This window comes from Ammodytes marinus (genome assembly GCF_949987685.1).
Source record: "Ammodytes marinus genome assembly, chromosome: 10".
NCBI lineage: Eukaryota > Metazoa > Chordata > Actinopteri > Uranoscopiformes > Ammodytidae > Ammodytes > Ammodytes marinus.
Window position 1 is genome coordinate 29,711,385 of NC_137214.1, and position 24,000 is coordinate 29,735,384.

The 24,000-nt window shown below is 38.1% G+C and overlaps 2 protein-coding genes across 2 annotated transcripts in view; both read right to left on the bottom strand.

Annotated features, from left to right (window-relative positions):
* The window catches only part of LOC307256999 (centrosome and spindle pole-associated protein 1-like), a 23,427-nt gene extending 7,537 nt beyond the window's left edge, over nucleotides 1-15,890 (bottom strand). Inside the window, exons 1-17 of the mRNA XM_080036113.1 lie at nucleotides 15,844-15,890; nucleotides 14,989-15,109; nucleotides 14,746-14,812; nucleotides 13,812-13,915; nucleotides 13,403-13,468; nucleotides 12,714-12,838; nucleotides 12,513-12,623; nucleotides 10,826-10,926; nucleotides 10,396-10,492; nucleotides 9,231-9,288; nucleotides 8,355-8,608; nucleotides 7,586-7,689; nucleotides 6,256-6,379; nucleotides 5,681-5,774; nucleotides 2,360-2,507; nucleotides 939-1,076; nucleotides 316-428 (exon numbers count right to left, since the gene is read on the bottom strand). Of these exons, the coding sequence (XP_079892239.1) occupies nucleotides 316-428; nucleotides 939-1,076; nucleotides 2,360-2,507; nucleotides 5,681-5,774; nucleotides 6,256-6,379; nucleotides 7,586-7,689; nucleotides 8,355-8,608; nucleotides 9,231-9,288; nucleotides 10,396-10,492; nucleotides 10,826-10,926; nucleotides 12,513-12,623; nucleotides 12,714-12,838; nucleotides 13,403-13,468; nucleotides 13,812-13,915; nucleotides 14,746-14,812; nucleotides 14,989-15,087 (1,803 nt within the window). The 5' untranslated portion in view covers nucleotides 15,088-15,109; nucleotides 15,844-15,890. The remainder of the gene's footprint in view (nucleotides 1-315; nucleotides 429-938; nucleotides 1,077-2,359; nucleotides 2,508-5,680; nucleotides 5,775-6,255; nucleotides 6,380-7,585; nucleotides 7,690-8,354; nucleotides 8,609-9,230; nucleotides 9,289-10,395; nucleotides 10,493-10,825; nucleotides 10,927-12,512; nucleotides 12,624-12,713; nucleotides 12,839-13,402; nucleotides 13,469-13,811; nucleotides 13,916-14,745; nucleotides 14,813-14,988; nucleotides 15,110-15,843) is intronic.
* A 1,036-nt stretch (nucleotides 15,891-16,926) lies between these two features.
* snx25 (sorting nexin 25) overlaps nucleotides 16,927-24,000 on the bottom strand; it is a 28,231-nt gene continuing 21,157 nt past the window's right edge. The window contains exons 14-23 of the mRNA XM_080035170.1: nucleotides 23,263-23,394; nucleotides 22,436-22,576; nucleotides 21,889-22,002; nucleotides 21,689-21,766; nucleotides 21,288-21,371; nucleotides 20,803-20,920; nucleotides 20,440-20,506; nucleotides 19,304-19,485; nucleotides 18,825-18,925; nucleotides 16,927-18,228 (exon numbers count right to left, since the gene is read on the bottom strand). Coding sequence (XP_079891296.1) covers nucleotides 18,160-18,228; nucleotides 18,825-18,925; nucleotides 19,304-19,485; nucleotides 20,440-20,506; nucleotides 20,803-20,920; nucleotides 21,288-21,371; nucleotides 21,689-21,766; nucleotides 21,889-22,002; nucleotides 22,436-22,576; nucleotides 23,263-23,394 — 1,086 coding nt within the window. The 3' untranslated portion in view covers nucleotides 16,927-18,159. The remainder of the gene's footprint in view (nucleotides 18,229-18,824; nucleotides 18,926-19,303; nucleotides 19,486-20,439; nucleotides 20,507-20,802; nucleotides 20,921-21,287; nucleotides 21,372-21,688; nucleotides 21,767-21,888; nucleotides 22,003-22,435; nucleotides 22,577-23,262; nucleotides 23,395-24,000) is intronic.

Below are 24,000 nucleotides of genomic sequence, written 5' to 3' on the forward strand. Positions count from 1 at the left end.
CTATCAGCTCCACAAAACTCTCTCTCTGTATTTCTCAGTATGGCAGCATTTACAAACTGGTGTGCCCCCCCCCCCCCCTGACACTGGTGCAGGAGCTCAAGAAAAATCCTCAAGAAGAGCCCAAGAAATGTTTCAGTTGTTGATTCTACTGCTAAGAAAAAAACCTGGACGTATACAGCAGAAGGTATAAAATCCATGTGCCATCACTGAAGGCTTTACCTCATGTAGATGCACCGACAGTGTTGTTGTAATTACTCAGAATTCCTCATGGGGGGCGACAAAAGTTACACACTATAGCTTTAATAGAGTCCCTACCTGCTGCTTGAGGAAAGCCTTGTACTGGTCCTGCTCCTGCAGCTGCTGAGGGCTCGTCTGGTTCCCAAACACGTTCCCTCTGGCGAACTGGGACGTCTGCACATGAGTGAAGCCTAGAAAAGAGAGAGAAAAAAAAAGGGAAATTATGTAAGAGTTGCACCGAAGCATAATGTGTTTCATTCAGTTTTCTTCAAATCTTCATACAGTATAAAGCCTCTGGAAACCTGGACTAAAACAGTAAAAATCAATAATAATAATACATTTATTTTATATGGCGCCTTTCAAGGCACTCAAGGTCGCCTAACATGCATAAAACAATTGAGGCAAAAACACAATTAAAACAAGTTTAAAAAGCACAGAGCTTGCAGCAGATTTTCAGTCCATGGGTGAGTATGCCTGCCTAAATAAATGTGTTAATACACTGACTTAAAGTTGGGTGTCTTAAAGTAAGTGATATTTTCTTGTTAATATAAGTGTTACATCTCTCTATATCCATACAGCAATAACTTAAACAGTTCAAAACACAGGTCTCCATGCATTTTCTTAATTAGATTGTAAATGTTTTATATGGGGGGGGGGTTATACAGTATTGGCCTTAGTGTGTTCTGTACTGTATTACTGACCTGAGACCCTCTCATTGGGGTCTGGGAGCTCAGTCCTGCGAGGGGACGGTGTGGTGCTGACGGCTGTGACTCTCTTCTGCCACTGCTCTGGGTTGATGTACGCCTCCTCATTCTGTTTGTGCATCTGGTTCAGGTCAGCTGAGCAACAGACAGGATACGTTAAGAGTTAGAATCATTGCTAACATTAGGGGTGTAAAGATACATTGATATACACTCACCGGACACTGTATCAGGTACAACTGCTCAATTGCTTGTAAAAACAAATAGCTAATCAGCCAATCACATGGCAGCAACTCAATGCATTTAGGCATGTAGACGTGGCCAAGACAACAAGCTGAAGTTAAAATCGTAACATACAATATACATGTCACTCACATTCAGGACTAAGAGCCATGTCGAGTTCTGTAGCTACTTCCATTAGACTGAAGAATAGTCGACCTATTAATTAGTTTATATATTTATATTGTACTTTCATCCCTTTAAAAAGAGTGTCCAGTCTCAATGGGATTTAGCTGTATAAATAAAGGTTTGAAAAAAATAAAAAATAAATAAAATGTTTTTATTGCAATACCCAGCAGGTTAGATTAACAGGTTAACATTAGTCTAGTATAGTAGTAGGCTGGTGCTAGTTACCCAGCAGGTTGCCGGTGTGGTCCCTGAGTGCGGCCCCTCCCCCCCTTGGCCCCAGGGCTGGTGGTTCATCATGTCAGACTGTTAGTCTATACTAGTTACTGGTTTTAGTTACCCAGCAGGTTAGATTAACATTAGTTTAGTATAGTAGTTACCCAGTAGGTCAGATTAACATTAGATCAGTATGTACTGGTGTTAGTTACCCAGTAGTTTAGATTAACATTAGTCTAGTATAGTAGTAGACTGGTCCTAGTTACCCAGTAGGTTAGATTAACATTAGTCTAGTATAGTAGTAGACTGGTCCTAGTTACCCAGTAGGTTTCCTGTGTGGTCCCCCTCTAGTCTATACTAGTTACCCAGTAGGTTAGATTAACAGATTAACATTAGATCAGTATGTACTGGTGTTAGTTACCCAGTAGGTTAGATTAACATTAGTCTAGTATAGTAGTAGACTGGTCCTAGTTACCCAGTAGGTTTCCTGAGCGGGGCCCCTCCCCCCCCCTCTAGTATATACTAGTTACCCAGTAGGTTAGATTAACAGGTTAACATTAGTTTAGTATACTAGTTACCCAGTAGGTCAGATTAACATTAGATCAGTATGTACTGGTGCTAGTTACCCAGCAGGTTGCCAGTGTGGTCCCTGAGCGGGGCCCCTACCCCCCCTCTAGTATATACTAGTTACCCAGTAGGTTAGATTAACAGTAGATTAGTATGTATAAACAGCACTAGTATATACTAGTTACCCAGTAGGTTAGATTAACAGGTTAACATTAGTTTAGTATACTAGTTACCCAGCAGGTTGCCGGTGTGGTCCCTGAGAGGGGCCCCTCCCCCCCCGCGGCCCCAGGGCTGGTGGTTCATCATGTCGGCCTCCAGTCGAGCCTCGTAGCGCTCCGTCTCTAACCGCTCCGCTCGCCTCTTCTCCTGCTGCTCAGAGATCTACAGCACACGGTTACTAGGTTACAATCAAATACTCAAATAAAAATCATTATTCTAGGTTACATTATTTTATTTATTTATTTTCAGTCCTTGCTTGTGTTATCACTTTCTTAACATCCACCTGTAATTTATGATAAATTATTTTTTTATTAAACATACATTAAATATTGAAATACTGAAATAAAAATCATTATTCTTGATAACAGTGTGAACATGTACAAACATTTTACCTTTTACATGTTTAAAAGAAAATATTAGAAAGTATTATTTCTTTAATACTACTTTTTTATTTCAAATATGTTAAACATTATACATTAAAATTCTGAATAAAAAAATCATTATGCTCGATAACACTGAATGTTTACAAAAAAAATCTATAGCTCTACAAGACAGCAATTTTACCGTTTGCATGTTTAAAAGAAAATATTAGGATGTTTTTCGCAATTGCGCTATATAACCACTAGAGGGTGCTGTTGCTATTCAAATTCCTTGGAATCCATCTGAATCTCTGCTGTTGCTCGTCAGTTATACAATCAATTGTACTAATTGGGGGTTACTAGGTTGCATAATTTTTTATTTGTTCATTCATACATTTTTCGCTCCTTGCGTGTGTTATTAGTTTCTTTACATCCACCTGTACGGGAGCTGTACTTTTGTAAAGCGTCCTTGGGTTTCTTGAAAGGCAAATTAGATAGATTTTATTTTTTGCAATTTCAAGCTTTATTAGACTGTACAGAGGGGATACGGGGAGACAGAGAGAGAGAGAGAGGGGGGGGGGGGGGGGGGGGATGACCTGCAGTAAAGGTCCACGGGTTGGATTTGAACCCGCGACCACTACACCACCCGAAAGGCACATTTTGAATAGAAAAAAAAACTATATAATTATTTTCAAAACAGTGAGGAAATATGTATTGTTGTATCTTATCACAATAAAACAACAAGGAGGAGGAATGTATGGAGGACTGGGATCATGGGACCAAGGTGTCACTAGGATACAACACTAGGGGGCGATCTCACAAACACTGGGATATTACGGGGGTTACTTATAGGCCTTTCACACCAAAATGAACCAAGAGTCAGTTCCAGGCTGGTGTTGGGGTCAGTTCAAAACTGGTTAGAGCCTTATCCCAGTTATGAACCGGTTGGTTTCACATCGACCGGAGACAGCCATGGAGCCGGCAAGAGAGCAACGTCATGACGTCACTGTAAACGTGTGTGTACGTCACCCGACGCCGCTGCTCTTGTGGCTAACGCTAAAGCTACCGCTAGCTTTAAGCACAACAACAGCGGCGAATACGTCTTATTTTTACACTTGTTGGCTCTCGCTTTGCTTTCTTAAGCAAACAGGACCCATACAGCGTATTCTCGCCGGTCAATTTGATCGCTACGTTCGGTAATTATGTTATGTTTACGTCTCGTAGTAGCGGTGTTTTTAAATATGGCGGGCATGAGGTTTGAGTTGCTCTGGTTGGTCAGGATAATCCCTCCCCCAACCGTTCGCGCAAGCAGTTCTTATCAAACCCTGCTCAATCCTGGGGTATGAGTTCCCCCGGTTTTTACGGCCCGGAGCAGGCTCTCTGGCGGTGTGAAACCAAAACACTGGCTCTAACTCCGAACAAGCCCAGAACTAGCTCCGATTTTGCGGCGGTGTGAAAGGCCTATTAAAGGCCTATTTCACCGGTGGGAATATGAAGGTGTATTGAATTCTGAGATCCTATGTAGTATAAATGTTTGTGATGTCACAGAAAGAGAAATGTAGGGTTAGACAGTGAGACCATAAAACACTCTTTCTGCCTTTTCTCAGGCTAGGATGAACCAATTTCATTTTTTTTTTTGCACATTTATACTACATAGGATCTCAGAATTCAATACACCTTCATATTCCCACCGGTGAAATAGGCCTTTAATTTATTAACTAATTATCTTACACTAAGGGCCGGTAACACAGACATGGATTAAGCCAAGCCCTCGACTAAATTGTATTTTCAATGGACAATCTCCATTCAAAATTCCATTTAGTGCAGGACTAGGCTTAATCCATGTCTGTGAAACCGGCCCTAAATCTCTTATTCTCAACTACAACAGTTTTACCTGTTCGTAACCCTCGGTGCTCCCTCTCCTGGAAGCTTGCTGCCAACATGTCACACACTAGTTATGATGCTGTCAACGCTTAAAGTTACCTGCTGCAACCACTTTATTATGACTCCCTACAAAGTCACACTGTTCATACACATTCATCTTTATCTAAAATGTTTCAGTTGTTAACTTTAAATAAACTTTGCAAAAAAAGGACAATATTCAGAATTTACTAAACAGTGTAGACATGATAAGACATAACGCAGTTGTGCTTGTCTGGTATTTATAAAAAGGCCCTCCCTCTGCTTATAACATTTTGTCTGTCAATCATTGGTTTGTATTTATTCTACCAATTGCCAATTTCATCAATATACTTGTTAGATATGCTATTATAATACGGTCTTTGGATCTGAAAATCAGGACTACAGTTTATGGTGTTTCAGATACAAATTCTTTATGGATGATGATGGACCGAGCTTGTAAAACGAGTCCTTAAAGGCCCACTTCACCGGTTTGAATATGAAGGTGTATTGAATTCTGAGATCCTATGTAGTATAAATGTGCAAACAAAATTAAAATCGGTTCATCCTAGCCTGAGAAAAGGCAGAAAGAGTGTTTTTTTTAACCCTATATTTCTCTTTCTCGTGACATCACAGAAAGAGAAATATAGGGTTAAAAAAAACGTACTTTGTAAATATTACTGTGATGTCACAGTAAAAAACACTCTTTCTGCCTTTTCTCAGGCTAGGATGAACCGATTTCAATTTCTTTCGCACATTTATACTACATAGGATCTCAGAATTCAATACACCTTCATATTCAAACCGGTGAAGTAGGCTTTTAAATTTTTTTTTTAAATAAATGTTAAATATAAATTCCATATTCCCTGTAGCTCCTCTCTTATAGTTATACTGTTTATACTCATCTGTTTCTGTTTTAACCCCATTCATGTATTTATTTATTTATTTTTTAATAATTTTGATCAAAAGTTTAATCTTTAAATATTTTACAAAATCATGGACCAATCTTGTAAAACTAGTCCTTAAAACAATTTATTTTTTTATGTTAAATGTAAGTTCCATCTTGTTTCCCCCTACCTGTAGTTTGAGCGCCTCCCTGTAGCTTCTCTCTTTAGTCAGTCTGGCTTTGTCTGAAGGGAAACCCCGGACCTGAGAGTCGTCGTTGTGAGGCCTGTGAGAGGAAAAGAGTCAAACAAATCACACACAGTTCAAATCAAACTATGACTTTTGTCCTGTTACAAGGTCGTATAGTCTCATTAATGTCCCATAAACCCTAATATAATGCGACAAATTCAAATAAAAACCTTCATATCCTTTAAAAAAAATAGTCAATTAGCTTCAATCTGCGAAACTCTACCTGTAACTGTTTTAATTAGTCTATATTGTACTCTCGCCAAATTCCTTTTAATTCCAGCCGTTGTGCATCGCTGATCAAATGTTTCAATTGTTTTGTCTCTTTATCAGTTGTCTTTACAGTATAAATAAAGGTTAAATAAAATTCAATTAACTGAGCTTAGACACACACACACGCACGCACACGCACACACACACACACACACACACACACACACACACACACAATGAAGGCTGCTAATAATGTTCAGAAACAGTTTTTCAAGCCAAAGTACTAAGAGTGAAGAGTAGACATTTACTGTATGTGTGGCTCTGGTAAGCTCCTGTCGCTGTACGGGCTGTGGGATCCTAACTGACTGGACACAGCGCCTCCTGGTGGCGGGTTCCAGTAGGACATGGGACCAGGGGCCGGCATGTGAGTATCTGGGAAGAAAATAAAAAAAAGTTTGTTAAATTATGAGGTTAATGCTGAATTTTCATTAACTTTGATATATGTTGTGGCCAAGAAAGTTGTTTTAATAATAATAATAATAATGCATTTATTTTATATGGCGCCTTTCAGGGCACTCAAGGTCGCCTAACAAGCATAAAACAAGGTAAAAACACAATTAAAACAATCTGAGTTTACAGAGCAGACTGGTGCTTACATTTGGTTTTTCGATTAAGGACAAAAATCATAATCGCAGCTATTTTGATTGATATTAAGATCACGATTATTTAACACAATAATAACATTAACGTTGGAAACATCATGCATTTAGTAACTTTTTTTGAAATGTACTTGAGAAGTTTTTTTTTTTTCTTCTGCCACTCTGACCATATTCCCTACCTCAAAGCTCCACAAGGAAGCAAAGAACGATCATCAATGACAAAGAACATGTGAAAAGAATCATTATTCAATGTCCGCTTCACGCTCAGAAGGCAATATCACGACTCATCATCGTGGTTAGCGAGACCAATCACTTTAGAAACACATTTCTCAAGTCAGAAACTATAGAAATGATCCCTGAAAGTTGTTTTTTTAAACAGTGGGTTTCCTTCACATGTAAATATAGTTCATGAAAAATACTCAAAGGCATGACCTGACTTTTAAAGACATTATCTCGTAAAGTCGATTATCTTATACATCATAATTGTTGGAGGACAGAATTGTATTTGCGATTAAACCTGCAGTGTGTCGAATTTTGGGTTTTATTTCCTAGCAGATTTTTTAGAAAGTAATTATAATATCCATAAGTACGTTTAATTTAGTGAATAATAGCTAAAAAACATTTTTTAGAATTATTATTTTTTTCCTAAGAAAGGGTCTCATATATGTCCATATTTCTCCATACTTTGGACCAAGGCCTTGTCACCGCCATTTTGGAAGTGTCATAGTTGGAATGTCATCAGGTGCATTGTTTAAAATTTTGAATTGTTCTTGTCCTTGAAGGCCACTGTAGCTTCTATTATTATTCGAAAGGGTTGGGGTTACCCAGGGAGCGTTGCATTCTAGAACTTTGTAGAACTTTCTTGATGATGTCATATTACACACTGCACCTTTAAGTCGATTATCTTATTTTTCATAATTGTTGGAAGACGAAATTGTAATTGCGATTCAAATTTAGTTCATTGCACAGACATGCTTACAGTATGGAATGTTTGGGTCCAGCAGGTTCCTGTTGCCATAGTAATGAGGGTTCTCTCCATACGAGCTCCGGTAACCTTCAGGAGGATGAGGGATGTACAAGGGTCTGGGGACACAAATATTTTACAATTACTTTTTGTTGTTGAAATTTCAAAACATTTCTCGCTGTATTTTAAGATGCAGGTGTTATATATTGTGTTTTATACTAAGGGCTTCATATTTTGAGGTTAACCAACTTTGCCAGAGTAACAATGGAGTTACTTCATACACTCTAATATATATTTTACAAGTTAATTTTTCTTAATAACTAAAATAACATTGCAAAGCTGCTGGGTAGTATTGGAGTGACTGGCCAGCAACCAGGCCCAATGTAACCATTTGTCAAAACAAAGATTCTTAAGTTACAATCCTTAAAGGAATACTTCAGCCATACGGAGCCGGCGTTCTATCATTATAAAATCGCTATTATAATATAATGAATGAGGATTTTCTTCCCTCAGTCTTCCCTTGGCCCAGCTGTCCTGTTAATCCTAACCCTACATTTTACCATGTGTAATGTCACAGATGGGAAAATGTAGGGTTTGACAGTGAGACCATAAAACACTCTTTCTGCCTTTTCTCAGGCTAGGATGAACAGATTTCTAAAATGTTTTCACATTTATACTACATAGGATCTCAGAGTTCAATACACCTTCATACTTCCACCGGTGAAGTAGGTCTTTAAGATTTTAATCATATAGTTTTTAGTATTCTCTATTTCTATAGTTGTACCTGGGAGTGTCCACAGTTCTCTGTAAGGCGGGGGGTCCAGGGTGGTTGCTAGGAGACAGGCAGTAGTCCAGAGGGGGGGACTGGAAGGCGACGTGAGGCTGATCTGGTGGAGGTGTGTCTCTGTCTCTAACCGACATCCTCTGGTTGTTATGGAGATGTCTATAGGATGATGTAACACTCTCTCCTGTCGCTAACGGTAACAAAACCTGTTGGTCTTTCCTCCGGCTCGGGCCAAACTGTCTGATTCGGTCCGGCTGGTTTGAGGATAGAGATAGAACACAAAGATAAAGAAAATGAAATGTACTGTACTCAGTAGCATAAATAATAGGCTTAATCTTATCTAGTTAACTGCATATTGCACATATTGTAAATAGTGTTCATCATATTGCACATTTCAATTTGACTTATCTGCTGTTTACTTTCTATTCTATTTTATATATACTTTTATATGTTTTATATTGTAAAAAAAATGCAATAATAATAATTTACTGGAAAAAAATAAATCGACCCACTGTAACTTTATTAAAAAAAAACAATGTCCTTTTTCACTCAAACAATCCCTGCGTTCCAAATCACATACTCTTTCTTTTTACTACACTACATACTAAAGTACAGAAGAGTTTTAGGGCCACAGGAGAGAAAAAAAAATAGATAGGATAAGGAAGATTTTTTATTTTTTTTTCATTATGTCAAGAAATGTCAAGAATAAACACAAATCCTCCAAAATGCTATTGGAGTTAGTGGGGCATTTATGCATTTTCAGCATACTACAGTTGATGTGCATGTATTGGGACATCCTAAATCTTTTTCTGGCATACTAAATAGTATGCAAGTATGGGGATTGGAACACAGGGAAGATGTCAGATGCCAGCTGACCTGTTTCTCAGGATCATTTGCCCCCGTCGCTGCAACTCTCAGCTCCAAATCCTTCTCCCTGCAACAAAACAGGACAAACACATTGAGTGGTTTAACATTGATACGTGAAGCAATTTGGTTCCTTGACAAAAAAAAAGTTAAAATAAAAATAATGTGAGTTGCGCCTTTAATTTTTTTCTTTAAAGAGGACCTATTATACTACTTTTCTGGTCTTAATTTCTTGTTTTACACTGCTATAGAGCAACCTGACACGAATCACATCACAAAAAACTATGTAGATTTTCGGGAAGCTCTTTCTCTTATTTTGGCGATCCAGCACATCCTGTCAACACTTGAGTGTGTGTGCTTCGGCAATCTCCGCTCCCTCCGCCTGTGCATCGGCCATCTCCGCTACCCTCCCCCCCCCTCTTGCAAACCCCACTCCGTTGTGATTGGTTACCTTCCTTCCGGAACACTTTCAGTGGCGGGAAGCGCGAGCATGGACCTATAAAGGCGCGAGGCAGACGCGAACAGGGAAGTGACAGCATTACCATACATGGAAACATCCGCGTGGTCACGTCACAAATTTTTATGCGACGTCACGAATTATGAAAGGGTAGACCGCTTTGAAGACGTGACTTCTCGACTGGCTAGAATAGTGTTTAGTGCTCTGCACAGACACCCCAGACGGTCAGCAGGGAATACGTCGAAATGCATGTAAGTCATTATTTGATAATTTAGTATGGTTAAGCATGACTATGAATCATCATAACAACGTTTATAGGTCATAAAAGTCAAAAAGCATCATAGGTCCTCTTTAAGTGACAACTTTTTATTGCGTAAATGTACGCCTTTAATCTTGGAAACTATAAATTATTATTTTTTAAATTTATTTAGCTACAATGGCTCTACTATGCCGTCATATCAGACTGCCTAAACTGTTTAAACTTGTTTAGACAGCTTGATAAGACTGCATAGTAGAGATATGGAGTGTCTAAATGCAGGATGTAACCATTCCCATCGCACACAAAAGCCGGATCGACACAGGATTTTTGGTCAGTGGTAAAGGGTCGTGAGACTAAATGTAACTATATACTGTATCTAACCCTAAACTGTTATTAATAATAATAATAATAATAATAATAATAATAATAATAATAATACGTTAAATATAAGATGTTCTAACCTCTTCTTGTTCCTGTGTTGTTCAGCGATCTGTTCCTGCAGCTCTAGTCTGTAGCGCTGCTTCTTCCTCTGAAGGACGTCTGCCGTGTCCGCCGCTCCTGAAGACATGATTGAAAAAAGAGAGACCATTAGTTTTTTGGTAGTAGTTTAGTTCGAGTCACCTGAAAGTGTTATTGGTCATTTGGTGTGTTTAATTTTAAAAAGGGTTTAGTTATCCATCATTTCCCGAAAGATATTAATGTTTTTCTCCCCCATACTAAACATACAATAACTATTATTTCAGAAAATATTGTCTATTTTTTTTTTTTTTTTTAATTCGGACAAAAGAGAAAAAAGAAAATGTGTTCAAAGTAAATGTTCAGAAAATGATGGATCCTAAATGTTTTAAACAATCTGTTCAGTTGTTAAATGCATAATGCGTGATGATCAACCTATTGAAAGGCCGGTGGCAAACTCAGGATCCTCAGTTTTTGCCAGCGCTCTCACTCTCCATCCTTCTCTGGCAACACCCACTAGATTCTCTCTCTTCTCCCTGGAAAAAGATAATTAAAAACACATTGGATAAAAAGGATGGATAACAACAAACATCAAGAAGTCTATTTTAGATCATACCCAGGGGGCAAAGTGATTTTATGGACATGGAGCGTTGTAAAAGGTTGTTCACCAAAAATGACATCTAGGACCTTCCATGATCACAACCTGGGTGGACAACCTTGTCAACAAGCTGCTGGAAAGCTACAGTGGGCCGACATAGCAAATCAGAACCACTGTTTAAGTGAATGGGGGTGAATGGGTATGGGCTAATGGGGAATTTTTTAAACTTATAGATATCATTATGAGACTTTGCCAGTTGATTACTGACATTAAAACAAAAACTTTTTCTATTACAGTATTTTCCAAAATGTTTAAGTAAATATGAAAAATCATCAATATCTTACTAATGATGCGAAAATTTGCATATCTGCAAAGCCCCAAAATCTAGATGTTGGAAGAAAACCAAGTCAATTTGTTTTTAAATTTTGAAAACAAAACAAGTGTCCAACTGCCAGAAGCCTTTCCTAATCACAGTTCAAATTTGATCAATAACCCATAGAAAATAAATTTTTTACACAGTTACATTTCATGTGCTATGGACCAAAAGTGTCCTTTTGGAGTCTCCAGCTGGTATTTTAGGAAACGGCTAGACATTCCCTTGGAAAAAACAGTGCAAAAAATTCATTTTCAATGGGTTATTGATCAAATTTGAACTGTGATTAGGAAAGGCTTCAGGCAGTTGGACACTTGTTTTGTTTTCAAAATTTAAAAATAAATTGACTTTGTTTTTGTCCAACATCTAGATTTTGGGGCTTTGCAGATATGCAAACGTACGCATCATTAGTAAGATATTGATGATTTTTCATATTTATTCAAACCTTTTGGAAAATACTGTAATACAAAAAGTTGTTGTTTTAATGTCAGTAATCAACTTGCAAAGTTTCATAATGATATATATAAGTTTAAAAAATTCCCTATTAGCCCACCCCCATTCGCTTAAACAGTGGTTCTGATTTGCTCTGTCGGCCCGCTGTAGCTTTCCAGCAGCTTGTTGACAAGGTTGTCCACCCAGGTTGGGATCCTGGAAGGTCCTGGATATCATTTCTGGTGAACAACCTTTTACAACGCTCCATGTCTGTTTTTAAAAAAAAAGGGGTTTTGCCCCCTAGGTATCAGGCTTTAACTACGGCTGGGTATTGGCAAGGACAAATTGTGTCTAATCAACTTAAATCAAAACTGAAATTCAAAACCCAACAATTAGAGGGCAATAGGCTTACTGCGACATATACAGGAGCAGAAGTTGTAGTTCAAAACCTGTTTTATTTTTTTTAAATTCAAGATATACATTTTTGGAGCTGACCACACGATACAGATATCACGAAAATAAATGTCCCGGCGTACTGTAATCTTGCCTTTTCAATTCTCTTTAAATAAAACCTGGCTTTGCAAATACAAGCTCAAAATAGACTAAATTCTCTTGTTTATTTTTCCTTCATAAACTTCTAACAATTGCCACATCCATTTTTTCTTAGTACAGCCCAAGCTTTAACACACACAAATAAACCGGACATTCCCTCTATGTACCTTCCATCATTCTTATTGGCTCGTCTTCTCCCTTCCATCAGCTCCAGCTCTTCCTCCTCTGACTCCTGGTGATTATCTCTGGGACGTCCCGACAACTCCTCTTCCTGGAGCCTTAAAGGCCCATAAGGCCCACTGTCTAACCCCCTATCTAACCCACTGTCTAACCCCCTGTCTAACCCCCTATCTAACCCACTGTCTAACCCATTCAGCCTGTCTAACCCAGTCAGCCTGTCTAACCCCCTGCCCTCCTCTGTCAGAGTGGCTGCATCTCTCTGTGTGACCGCTCTCTGTCTGGGAGTAACTGCTGCCGGGTCTCTGGGCTGGGTCTGCTGAAAGAAACATAATTGTATATTGCATATATACTGTATATATACTGCATATATACTGTATATAGGTTGATGGACCGTTTGATACACTGTGTTCATCATCTAATAAATAATCTCTTTGTTACTGAAGCCGATTCTGAAGTACAGCTTGAACTTTTCATGGTAAATGGACTTATATAGCGCTTTATCTCCGTTTGTCACAGACCCAAAGCGCTTTACATTGTTTTGTACACATTCACACACACATTCATACACCGATAGCAGCAGCAGCTACCACGCAGGGTAGGCTAAGTTAACTATCGGGAGCAATTCGGGGTTCAGTGTCTTGCCCAAGGACACTTCGACATGTGGCGGGGAGACGGGGGATCGAACCTCCGACCCTGCACACCAGAGGCGAACTCCCTACCCACTTCGCCACTGCCGCCCCATCTACTCTAGACATTTTGTTGAGGCCGTCATGTGCTCTTTTTGATCTACAGAGTTTACTTTGTTGTCAAGGAGTCCAACATCAAAAATAAAGACCTGAAAATGAGTATAATATGTCTTCATTAAAGAGGCATTTACCTTGACATATCTCCTGTTATCCAGGAGAAGTAACGGTCCGGGCTCTCCAGAGGCAAACTGCTTTTTCTGAAACACAAAATGTTACCGTCGTCAGCAACAATATGACAAACAAACTGTGTTCACCTAAAGACCAAAATAAAGCTCATGTATGTATGTATTATTATATGATGCTTTGGCAATATTGTTTTAGTACATCCGTGCCAATAAAGCTTAGTGAATTGAATTACAACATAATAAAACAACAGAAAAAACTCAAGAAGGCCAGTACTTCTGGTCACAAGAGTAAAGAGGTGAGAGAGAGAGAGAGAGAGAGAGAGAGAGAGAGAGCTCCTGTGTGTGTGTGTGTGTGTGTGTGTGTGTATATATGCGTGTATATATGCGTGTGTGTGTGTGTGTGTGTGTGTGTCACCTGAGCCATGTAGCGTCTGTAGTCCATCCGTAGCTCATGCTGAAGCCTCTGTTTCTTCCTCTCATACTCTACACCGAGGGGCAGACCAACACTGCTACTCTCATCTGAACACACACACACACACACACACACACACACACACACACACACACACACACACACACACACACACACACACACACACACACACACACACACACACACACACACACACACACACACACACACACACACACACACACACACACACACACACACACACACACACACACACACACACACACACACACACACACACGGTTGCCACTTCAACATCTACCCTTAAAAACATAGCTCCCATCACATGGGTCACTATTAAAAGGTGAAGTAAGCGGTTTATTTATGTTAATATAAGTGTTAAATCGCTCTTTATTCATACAGTGATCACTTACATAATGTGCGTGTTTCATAAAGCCAATTTCTCAGTCAGCTGCTCTGCATGTAATCGGCTAATAAACTTATTGGAGGATCCCGAAATTTTTATCCAATCACAAGAGTCTCACTCATGGTCTCACTGCCGGTGCACATGCAGAGCAACAGATGGGTGAATGTTTATGCGCCTACAATGGCGGAGCAGGTAAAAATCCTTCCCAATGTCTGTTTTGATGGTTTTTATCATGTTTTTAATCACACTTATGGATCTGAGATGATGCTAGATAACTCGCTGCTTGAAGACCGCAGTGCATTAATGTGGTGACGTAGGGACGAGCGAGGGGACTGCTAACTGCAGTAACTGACAGGAAGTTAGCTAAAAGAACCATTCCGCTTACAGCACCCTTTAACAATAGACTAAAACTAAATCCTCATATAAATTGGTTTGGGGTTCAGTTACTCATTAACGAATTTGCTAAAAACATAACAATTAAAAGTAGGTAAATGTCGTTATGTACTTTACCTTTGCCTTGTGCTGTAGACTTAGGGGGAATGTTCTCTTTAGATCCATAGGCTCTGTGGGGTTTGGTCTGTCAAGTCAGAAGTCAGAAATAGAAAAAAGAAAGAAAGAAAGAAAAAAAAATTATGTAAATGTATATAATAGCCTATTTCATCTCAGTGCTTTCTTAATAACTTTATAGAAATGTCTGAATAATAAGTACGTAGTGTTGAATACCCTAGTTAACATTATTCCAAACAAACCCACCTGTATTTCCATGTACGGAAGGTCTTGGTCTAGATTCGCTTTATCCTGCTCCACTCTCGCCCTGCGCTCCCGGAGGAAGTTATCCAGCTCGTCATCCATCTGATTTGGGCAAAGTTAAAGCCTACAAAAAAATTAATTAAATTAAAAAAGAAAAATCAATACAAATGATATCATATTTTATTATACACAGTCAAATAGTTCGTTTTTTTTTTATATTGTTCGAGTGTTTGAGCCTCCATGTTAGTTCTCAACAAATGCAAAGTAGCAAAATATACCAACTGTTGTCTCAAACTAAGATAAAAGGCACTGTAGTCAATGTTTGACAATGAATACATCTCTATATATTCGAATGCCTTTCTTATATTATATTTTAACCGATTGTTATTATTTGATTGTGTGTCGTATATTCATCGCTAATAACTTATCTACATTAAGTTATTTCCTGTACTGCTTCAGAAGTATTAATTTCATAACTGCCAATTAATAAACCTTGATTGATTAACGGTACTGTCACTTTAATTCGCCCGTTGTCTGGCAACCACAATGAAGAGCATTAACCCGCTTAACGCTACTAGCTTAGCTTATAGCAACACAATTATAAGTAGTGTGAAAGATATTAATACACGTGGTATGATTACAATAATAATTGTGTGGTCAGATAAAGTAACCTGCAGTTTACGTTAGCTAGCTTGTTAGCTTTGCCCAAAGTATAACCATTAATAACGACACAAAAACTAGGAAAGCTAACCTTAGCGTGTGACTAGCTCCTCGTCCGGCTAGCGTAGCTTTCTTACGCCTCTCTCAGTATTACTGTTGTTAAAATAACAATTTAATTATGTTTGAATATGAATTTACCGGATAAAATGTCTGTTAGCTCGATGCCCTGTTTGTCTTCGTTGAACCAAACATCGTAATAAAGTTTGTTTTTATAATATAGCACACATTCCGGTGTCAGATGTCAAAATAAAAGCTCAATCGTTCGCTCACCTGTTAAACGTGACCGGACGATTCAATTATGTTTAGTGTCTGCGAATTTTAAAAGATCAACTAGTTTTCTAAAATATTTAAAGTGTTTATCAACCTTTTCAGCCCTTATTTATCTTAGAAGGACCACCCATGTGAAACGTATATTCAAATTCAAACCATAGACATAGTATAAGATTCAAACGTATATTGTTCTCAACGTTTATTGTGAAGGCAAAGTGCTCCATTGCATTTGACCTAGCTTTCTCAAATTGACACTTCGCTGCTCAGCTGTTTGAGGTAACCTAACATTCTACATTCTACCCTCTCTATGGGGAACGAACACATGTTGCATTCAAAGCCCATGGAAAAAAACTGTTAAATCCTAATGCCTTTTACAATCCAACAATTCTGTGGTTTACAACATAAATAAAATGGGACCACAACCATTTCCAGGTGTTGATTTTAAAAGAAAAAAAAGGTAATAGGGTCACGGAGTTCTTTTTAAATGAATAATGAGTTGGAGTTTAGTAAATTTCAACACTGTAAAATCCTCCCATATTATGTGAATGCAGCAGAATACCACAAATGGCATGTTCATAGATAAAATTGCAGTAATGTCTTCACCTTTACAGACTACTTATTTTCTTGTGAACCAAATTGGACAAATTTATATATTTTCTATTTTATATGCACACAATTGTAGGCTAACAAAGAAGAAGAACAAGCAATATATTTGTTTTGTTGCTTAATACCTTAAGGGTGTGGGACTTTAAACTCAAAACACTCGCACAAAAAAATGTATTGTATTCTGCTACAGTGTAAAAACTGGTTTATACTATCCATGGTTTATATTTGTGATAGGAATGGATAAAATGTAATCTCATGAATCTTTTTTTTAGTGAAATAAAAAATGCCAACGATCAACTTTTTTTTTTTTTTTTTGCAATTTATTGCTTATATAAACGCTCTCTAAACAATTTCTGGTAAAAATAAAATCTATCAATAATAATCATAAATAAAATCATCACAATGACTTTTACACGACATTATATTGCACAATATTTAAGCCGTAACGAGAATCACAGAACACAGAAGTGCCGTTGCTCAGGTTGTGTGTGGGAGGAATGTTCAGCGGTCTTTAGTGGGCCATGACACAGTTTCCTTCAATAGTTTCAACAGAAAATCTCAAACTTCAACTGTGTGTTTTTCTGCTTTTAAACGAGGTCTTGACTATCAGCTTTAGAAACTGATAGCACAATGATCAAGTTGTCTACAGGTGCATCTCAGAAAATTTAAATATCAATGAAAAGTTTTTTTTTTTTTCCTGTAATTGAATTCAAAAAGTGAAACGTTCATATATTTTAGATTCATAACATAACGTGAAATTAATCTAGAATGAAGATACTTTTCAGAAGGTCTACATTTCTGTTTTATAAATCCTTATATATATTATATTTTGAGATACTGGATTTTTTATTCCTTGAGCTAAAAGCCATAATCATCCAAAATTAAGACAAAAGAAAGGCCTGACATATTTCACTTTGAGTAATGAATCTAGAATATATGGAAGTTTTACTTTTTGATTGGATTTTTTTCCATGATATTCAAAAAAAATTAGATGCACCCGTACTTTCATGAATTGTTAACCTGCTTCTAAAGTCATGATTTGCACAGGAACCAAATCTTTAGTTGAACTTCATTTTGGTTCGGACCTGATGTTTCAAATAAGAAAGAAAAACATTGCAGAAGTGTGTCACATAATGTCAAAAAATACAACTTTTTGTTTTTGTGTGAATGTGGATTTTTCAGATATAAACGTGATCTGCTTTTGTTAAGACAGTTTTTTCTGAACGGGAAATAGTCATAATTCATTTGGTGTGTCCCCGTTTTAGACAACTTTAGACGTGTATCACAACCAAGCTGAAAACATGGGCCCCTTTCAGTCTGGTGTCAGCCCGACTGTTCATCATTTTTCACAGCAAAGTTCTACCAACAGAATTTAGCTTGTGTGACGATGGACACAGCTGCTTCTCTGTCGAAAGGCCGTGTCTCTGTCTGTCTAGCTTGGCAGTTTATGATTGGTCAGCTACAGAGAGGCCTTGCAGATCCAAAGACTGTGTGTGTTGTGTGTGTGTGTGTGTGTGTGTGTGTGTGTGTGTGTGTGTGTGTGTGTGTGTGTGTGTGTGTGTGTGTGTGTGTCAGTGTTCAGATGTTGTTGTCCACCTCTGCACTGAGTTCAGGACACACTTCTTTTAGTAACATTTCCATCAACACCTAAGAGAGAGAGAGGGAGACAAAAGTGGTAGTTACATATTATATCATAAATACTACGAAATATTGAAAAAGTTTGCTTTAAATTAGGGGTGTTCACATGTACTGTACATATGTAACCGGCTAGTAAACCATAAACATTTAGGAAAAATCTTTAAACATAGCTGTTGTGTCATAAATTACACAAACTGTTCAGAAATGATAAAAGCTGGTCTGCAGAATCTGTGCCCTGCCCCCAATCCAGACAAAGTAGAAATAAATGAATGCCTGACTTACAAGCTCAGCACTCTACCTCAGCAGCTAACAAAGAATTATTATAAACAAACTGTCTTTCTGTATGTCGTCTGCCCCCTGTTTTAAAACGGTTCAACCTGTACATGTAAAACTTTTTTTCACAGGCTTTTACGTTTTAATGAATTGTTTTGTGTCATTGCTGTAAGTGTTTTTTAATGTGTGCTGTTGTATTTTAATTTATGTATTTTATGTAAAGCACTTTGGTGAATGTAGGTTCTTATAAGGTGCTATATAAATAAAAGTGACCTTGACCTTTTTCTGTAAACGTTCACACCCCTATTTGAAATAAAATATTGTTCTCTTACATAGAGAAGATGTTTGTTGGCACCAGCCTCCTGCAGGGCGTTAAAGATCTTGATTATTCCAAAGCGAGCGTTCTGCTGGCCCACTAGATTAGCAAGTGCATCTGAAAAGAAAAGACCATATCAAAAAAAATTAAAGGTACAGTGTGTAATAAAGCTGTATTTTGGCTTCTTCCAACAGGTGCATTTCCCCAGGACGCCCACAATAAAAACTTGTAAGGCCGTTAACTTTTTTGATTCTGTGCTACTGTAGAAACATGGCGGCGCGCTCCGCTGCTATGTAGATATAAGAGGCTCATGCTGAGGTATTAAAAAAATATATATATATTTTCAAGCGACTATACACTAATTAAATCATACTTATGAATATAATATTCCTTTTCTACCAAGTCTGTTCTGAAAAATGCCAATAAATTCTACTCACTGCACCTTTAAGTTTATCACACATATAAATGAAAGTTACTACTGGTTGTGTTTCCTACCTGGGATATTGTCAAGTAGTTTCTGCTGCGCGCGGTCTTTAGTTTCGATGCGTTCAGTGTCAGTCCGGACTTTGACGTGCGGCGCTAGCTTCCCGTTGGGCCAGAATGTGTCCCTGAACACACTGATATAACACACAGACATCTGCTCACAGAAGATCCAGTTCACCGTGTCCCGGATCTGTCTGCAGAAAGCACACAGGGTGTTAGTTGCTGAAGACTCACTTTTTTTGCATTGGCCTTTAACAAAAGTTGAGACTTTGACACTCTTCCCTTTTTTCCCCCTTCCTTTTTTTCTCATGTATCTTATATGTTCTTTTGTATTGAATTTTGTACAGCACTTTGGTCAACCGATGTGGTTTTTAAATGTGCTATAGAAATAAACTGTGTCCCGGATCTGTCTACAGAAAGCACACAGGGTGTTAGAGTTTAGTTAAAATACAATATCTAAGGGGGCGCCTTTAGCTCAGTCGGTAAGGCGTCCCCCTCCCGGGCCGGGCCCAGCAGCAGACCCGGGTTTGATTCCCGCCCGCGGTCGTTCTCTGCATGTCACTCCCCTCTCTGCCCCATTTCACCTCTGTCTCTCTGCACTATCAATAAAGCATAAAAATGGCAAAAAAATATCTTAAAAAAAAAAAAAAACAATATCTAGCACTATGATACAGGTAGGGATGGGAGAATATAAGTTTTGAATGCAAATTACATTGAAAACAGTTTAATACGTTGCTGAAAACTCACTTTTTTTTACCATTTGCCTTTTTTTTTCTTTTTTTTTTCTTTGCAACAAAACTTGAGACTTTGACACTCCTCTCTTTTTTTCCTCATGTATCGTATATGTTGTTTTGTATTGAGTTTTGTACAGCACTTTGAGTTGAGTAAGATACAAAGTCTAGCACTATGAAACAGGTAGGGATGGGAGAATATAGGATTTTAATGCAAATTGCAGTGAAAAGACACAATATGTTGATTGTGGTGAGCTTTCATTATTATAATCAAAATATCTTCCCAAAAGAGTGAGTTGTTTTAACCTTTATTTATACAGGTAAATCCCAATGAGACCGGAAACTCTTTTTAAAAGGGAGATCTTTTACTTTTTTTTCCTACACAGTTAATTCAAATGACAATTTGCTGGAACTTACTTGTTGATAGTTCGTCCAAAAGTCACCTGGACTAGTGCAATTAGAGTTTTCCTCACCCACTTAAACACTGAGCAGACAGACAGACAGACAGAAAGACAGACAGACAGACAGACAGACAGACAGACAGACAGACAGACAGACAGACAGACAGACAAAAGACAAAAGACAGAAAAAAAGGTCAGATTTTACATTGTACTACTACTTTATGGCGTAAGAATGTATGATTTACTCCCATAAAGACATGAGCCATAGAGATTTTTCATTTCTTCATAAATGCCTCTGTATCTTTCATGTGAAAATGTGTTTTTTGTGTATTAATTAACAAATGTAATTGATTAAAAAAGACAACAGTTTACTACTAACTTCCTCTGAGTTCAAATATTTCCCCTATGAGCATGAAGCAGGGCTCGGCCAGCGCGTCTTTCCTCCCGTCTCCCTCGTCACCGTAGTCTGACAAGTCACTGTCATCGTCAACCTCCTCCTGTGAACACACACACACACACACACACACACACACACACGGACACGGACAAGGACACACACACACACACACACGGAGCAAATAAATCAAATGGCCCAATATCACAAACATCAATTTGCTTCAGTGGGCTTCACATTCCGTATATAGTATGACACCCTCTTGCAAAAAAAAACTTGAACATACACACACGCACACGCACACGCACACACACACACACACACACACACACACACACACACACACACACACACACACACACACACACACACACACACACACACACACACACACACACACACACACACTGTTAGTGTGTGAGACAGCCCACAATAATTCACTGCTGCTTTATTTATGAATGAGCGCGTACCTCCGTGTGGGAGAAGAAATCCCCCGGTAGCTTCTCCAGGAACGAGGCCAGAGAGAAGGACGATTTCTTGGTGATCGACATCACCTTCAGACAGGGAACAAAGAAAATGACTGATGTTAATTACAACAGTTTCTGTTTAATGATTTTCCTAACTAATTTCAAACAATATCTTTTTCAATATTTCGTAGTATTTATGATATAATATGTAACTAACACTTTTGTCTCCCTGTCTCTCTTAGGTGTTGATGGAAATGTTACTAAAAGAAGTCCTGAACTAGCCAGAAGGAGGTGTTTCTATATTATACAGGTTTGTCTGATATAGATAGATTAGTAGCTTTGTCTGATATAGATAGATTAATAGCTTTGTCTTTTTTAATTTGGAATAATGAGCAAGTGGTTACCTTGAGGTGTTCTGGAGATGGGCTGAGGAATGCATACAGAGCCTCAGACTGGCACAACCGCTCATCTGTTAACAGACGCTACACACACACACACACACACACACACACCGTTTTTTAAATTCTTACTATTACAGCAGACAGTGGAAAAGGCCCTATAAACGATAGGTATTATAAAGTTCTAAGTTATTATAAATCTTTACCTGGAGAAAGGCATTGAGCTGTGTTTTGCTCTTGTCTAAGAATTTCTGGTCGATGGTTTTGAAGGGAAGTTTACTGAGCGACGGCAACTGGAGCTTCTTCAACGACGGAAAACACTGAGCGAGACACAAACACAGAGATACGTGTGATTTTACTGTAATGAGGGAGATAACCACATTATTGACCAAACAAATATATTTAGTAGTACAGTTATATTTGGTTTCCTTCATTCTAGAGAGTTAACAGCGTATTACAAATGTAAACAGGATATTGTCTGACTTAGGAAACTTCAAACTCTTTCCACAGGTTGAATCTGAAGCATAAATTGAACTGAAAACAGACTTATCTCATCGTTGTATGGTCTAAATTCAGCAATAAATACATTATAACATCAAAAGGGACTGTGGGATAAAAAAAAAATTATTCTCTAATGCTTGTAGAAAAACCACTAGTAGTAATGTCCTTTACCGATAAAGCACAGGGGAAAAACTGCTACCGTACAGATAGAGAAACATTGCCGTACAGGTTCTTGTGTGTTGTGTGTTGTACCTCTGTGAGTTTTCGATGCAGCATCTGGAACTCAGTGAGTTTCCTCTGGACGCTCCAGCGACTGTTGGTCGCCTCCTCTCCTTCTGACAGACTCACACACACACTGTAACACGCCACCGTCTCCCCACCTTCCTCTGTGGCCTGCAACACACACACACACACACGCACACGCACACGCACACGCACACGCACACGCACACGCACACGCACACGCACACGCACACGCACACACACACACACACACACACACACACACACACACACACACACACTTTTAATTACTACATTATTTGCATTAACTTCATAAACCAAATCTATTGACATTCAACCATAAGTGCATGTGTCTATATAAGGGATGTAACGATCTTGATTGTAAGTCTGAAATCGATTGAAATTACGTCACAATCACGACCTTCGAAATCTAAGGTGAAATAACTATTCAGATCTGCCCCCGTCGGGTCCGGCAGTCTTGTCAAAACAAATTAAAGGCCTACTTCACCGGTTTGAATATGAAGGTGTATTGAATTCTGAGATCCTATGTAGTATAAATGTGCAAAAAAAAATTTAAATCGGTTCATCCTAGCCTGAGAAAAGGCAGAAAGAGTGTTTTTTTTAACCCTATATTTCTCTTTCTCGTGACATCACAGAAAGAGAAATATAGGGTTAAAAAAAAACTTACTTTGTAAATATTACTGTGATGTCTTTTACTGTGACATTTTACTGTACAAATACACACACACACACTGCATGTTGTAGTGGCTGTGAGTTACATCCCATCTGAAGCTATACTCTGTAATGAAACAAAGGTTGGCAGTAACAGGCTTTACCTCAGCAGTAGAGATGGTGGCCTTCCAGTGGCCCAGGTTTTCACACCACCAGTCTGTTCTGCTGATGTGCTGCTGCAGTTCACCGTGTTCTCTCTCCATCGCTCCAATCTCCTCCTTTAGTTTACTCACTATCTACACACACACAACAGACAGATTCTTATTATTATACTGCATATTATAAGGCAAGGCAAGTTTATTTTTAGAGCACATTTCGGACACAAGGCCATTCAAGGTGCTTTACATAAGCAATAACAAAATACATCAAGTAAGAACAGAATACATCAAGCATAGAGCACACATTCAAAAAAGAATTTAAGCAAGAACAAAATACATCAAGCATAGAGCACACATTCAAAAAAGAATTTAAGCAAGAACAAAATACATCAAGTATAGAGCACACATTCCAAAAAAATAAATAAATAATAATTAATTCAAAATGAGAAATTAAAATTTCAGGTTAAAACGGAAACAGAACGGTCTTCAGACCTGATTTAAAAGAGCCGAGTGTTGAAGTATAAGTCATATTCCACAAGTTTTTTTATGAATTAAGTAATATTGAATGACAAATGCATTATAGAAACAGTACAATTAAAGTTAATATGATATATTTGACTCATAAAAAAAATTAAAAAATGTTACCATTAGTTTCAGTTTCTCATTAGTTTTTCATTTAGGTAATTGTAATAACCCCGAGATTAACGGTGGTTTAGTTTTTTTTATTTTAATTGAATGGCCTAA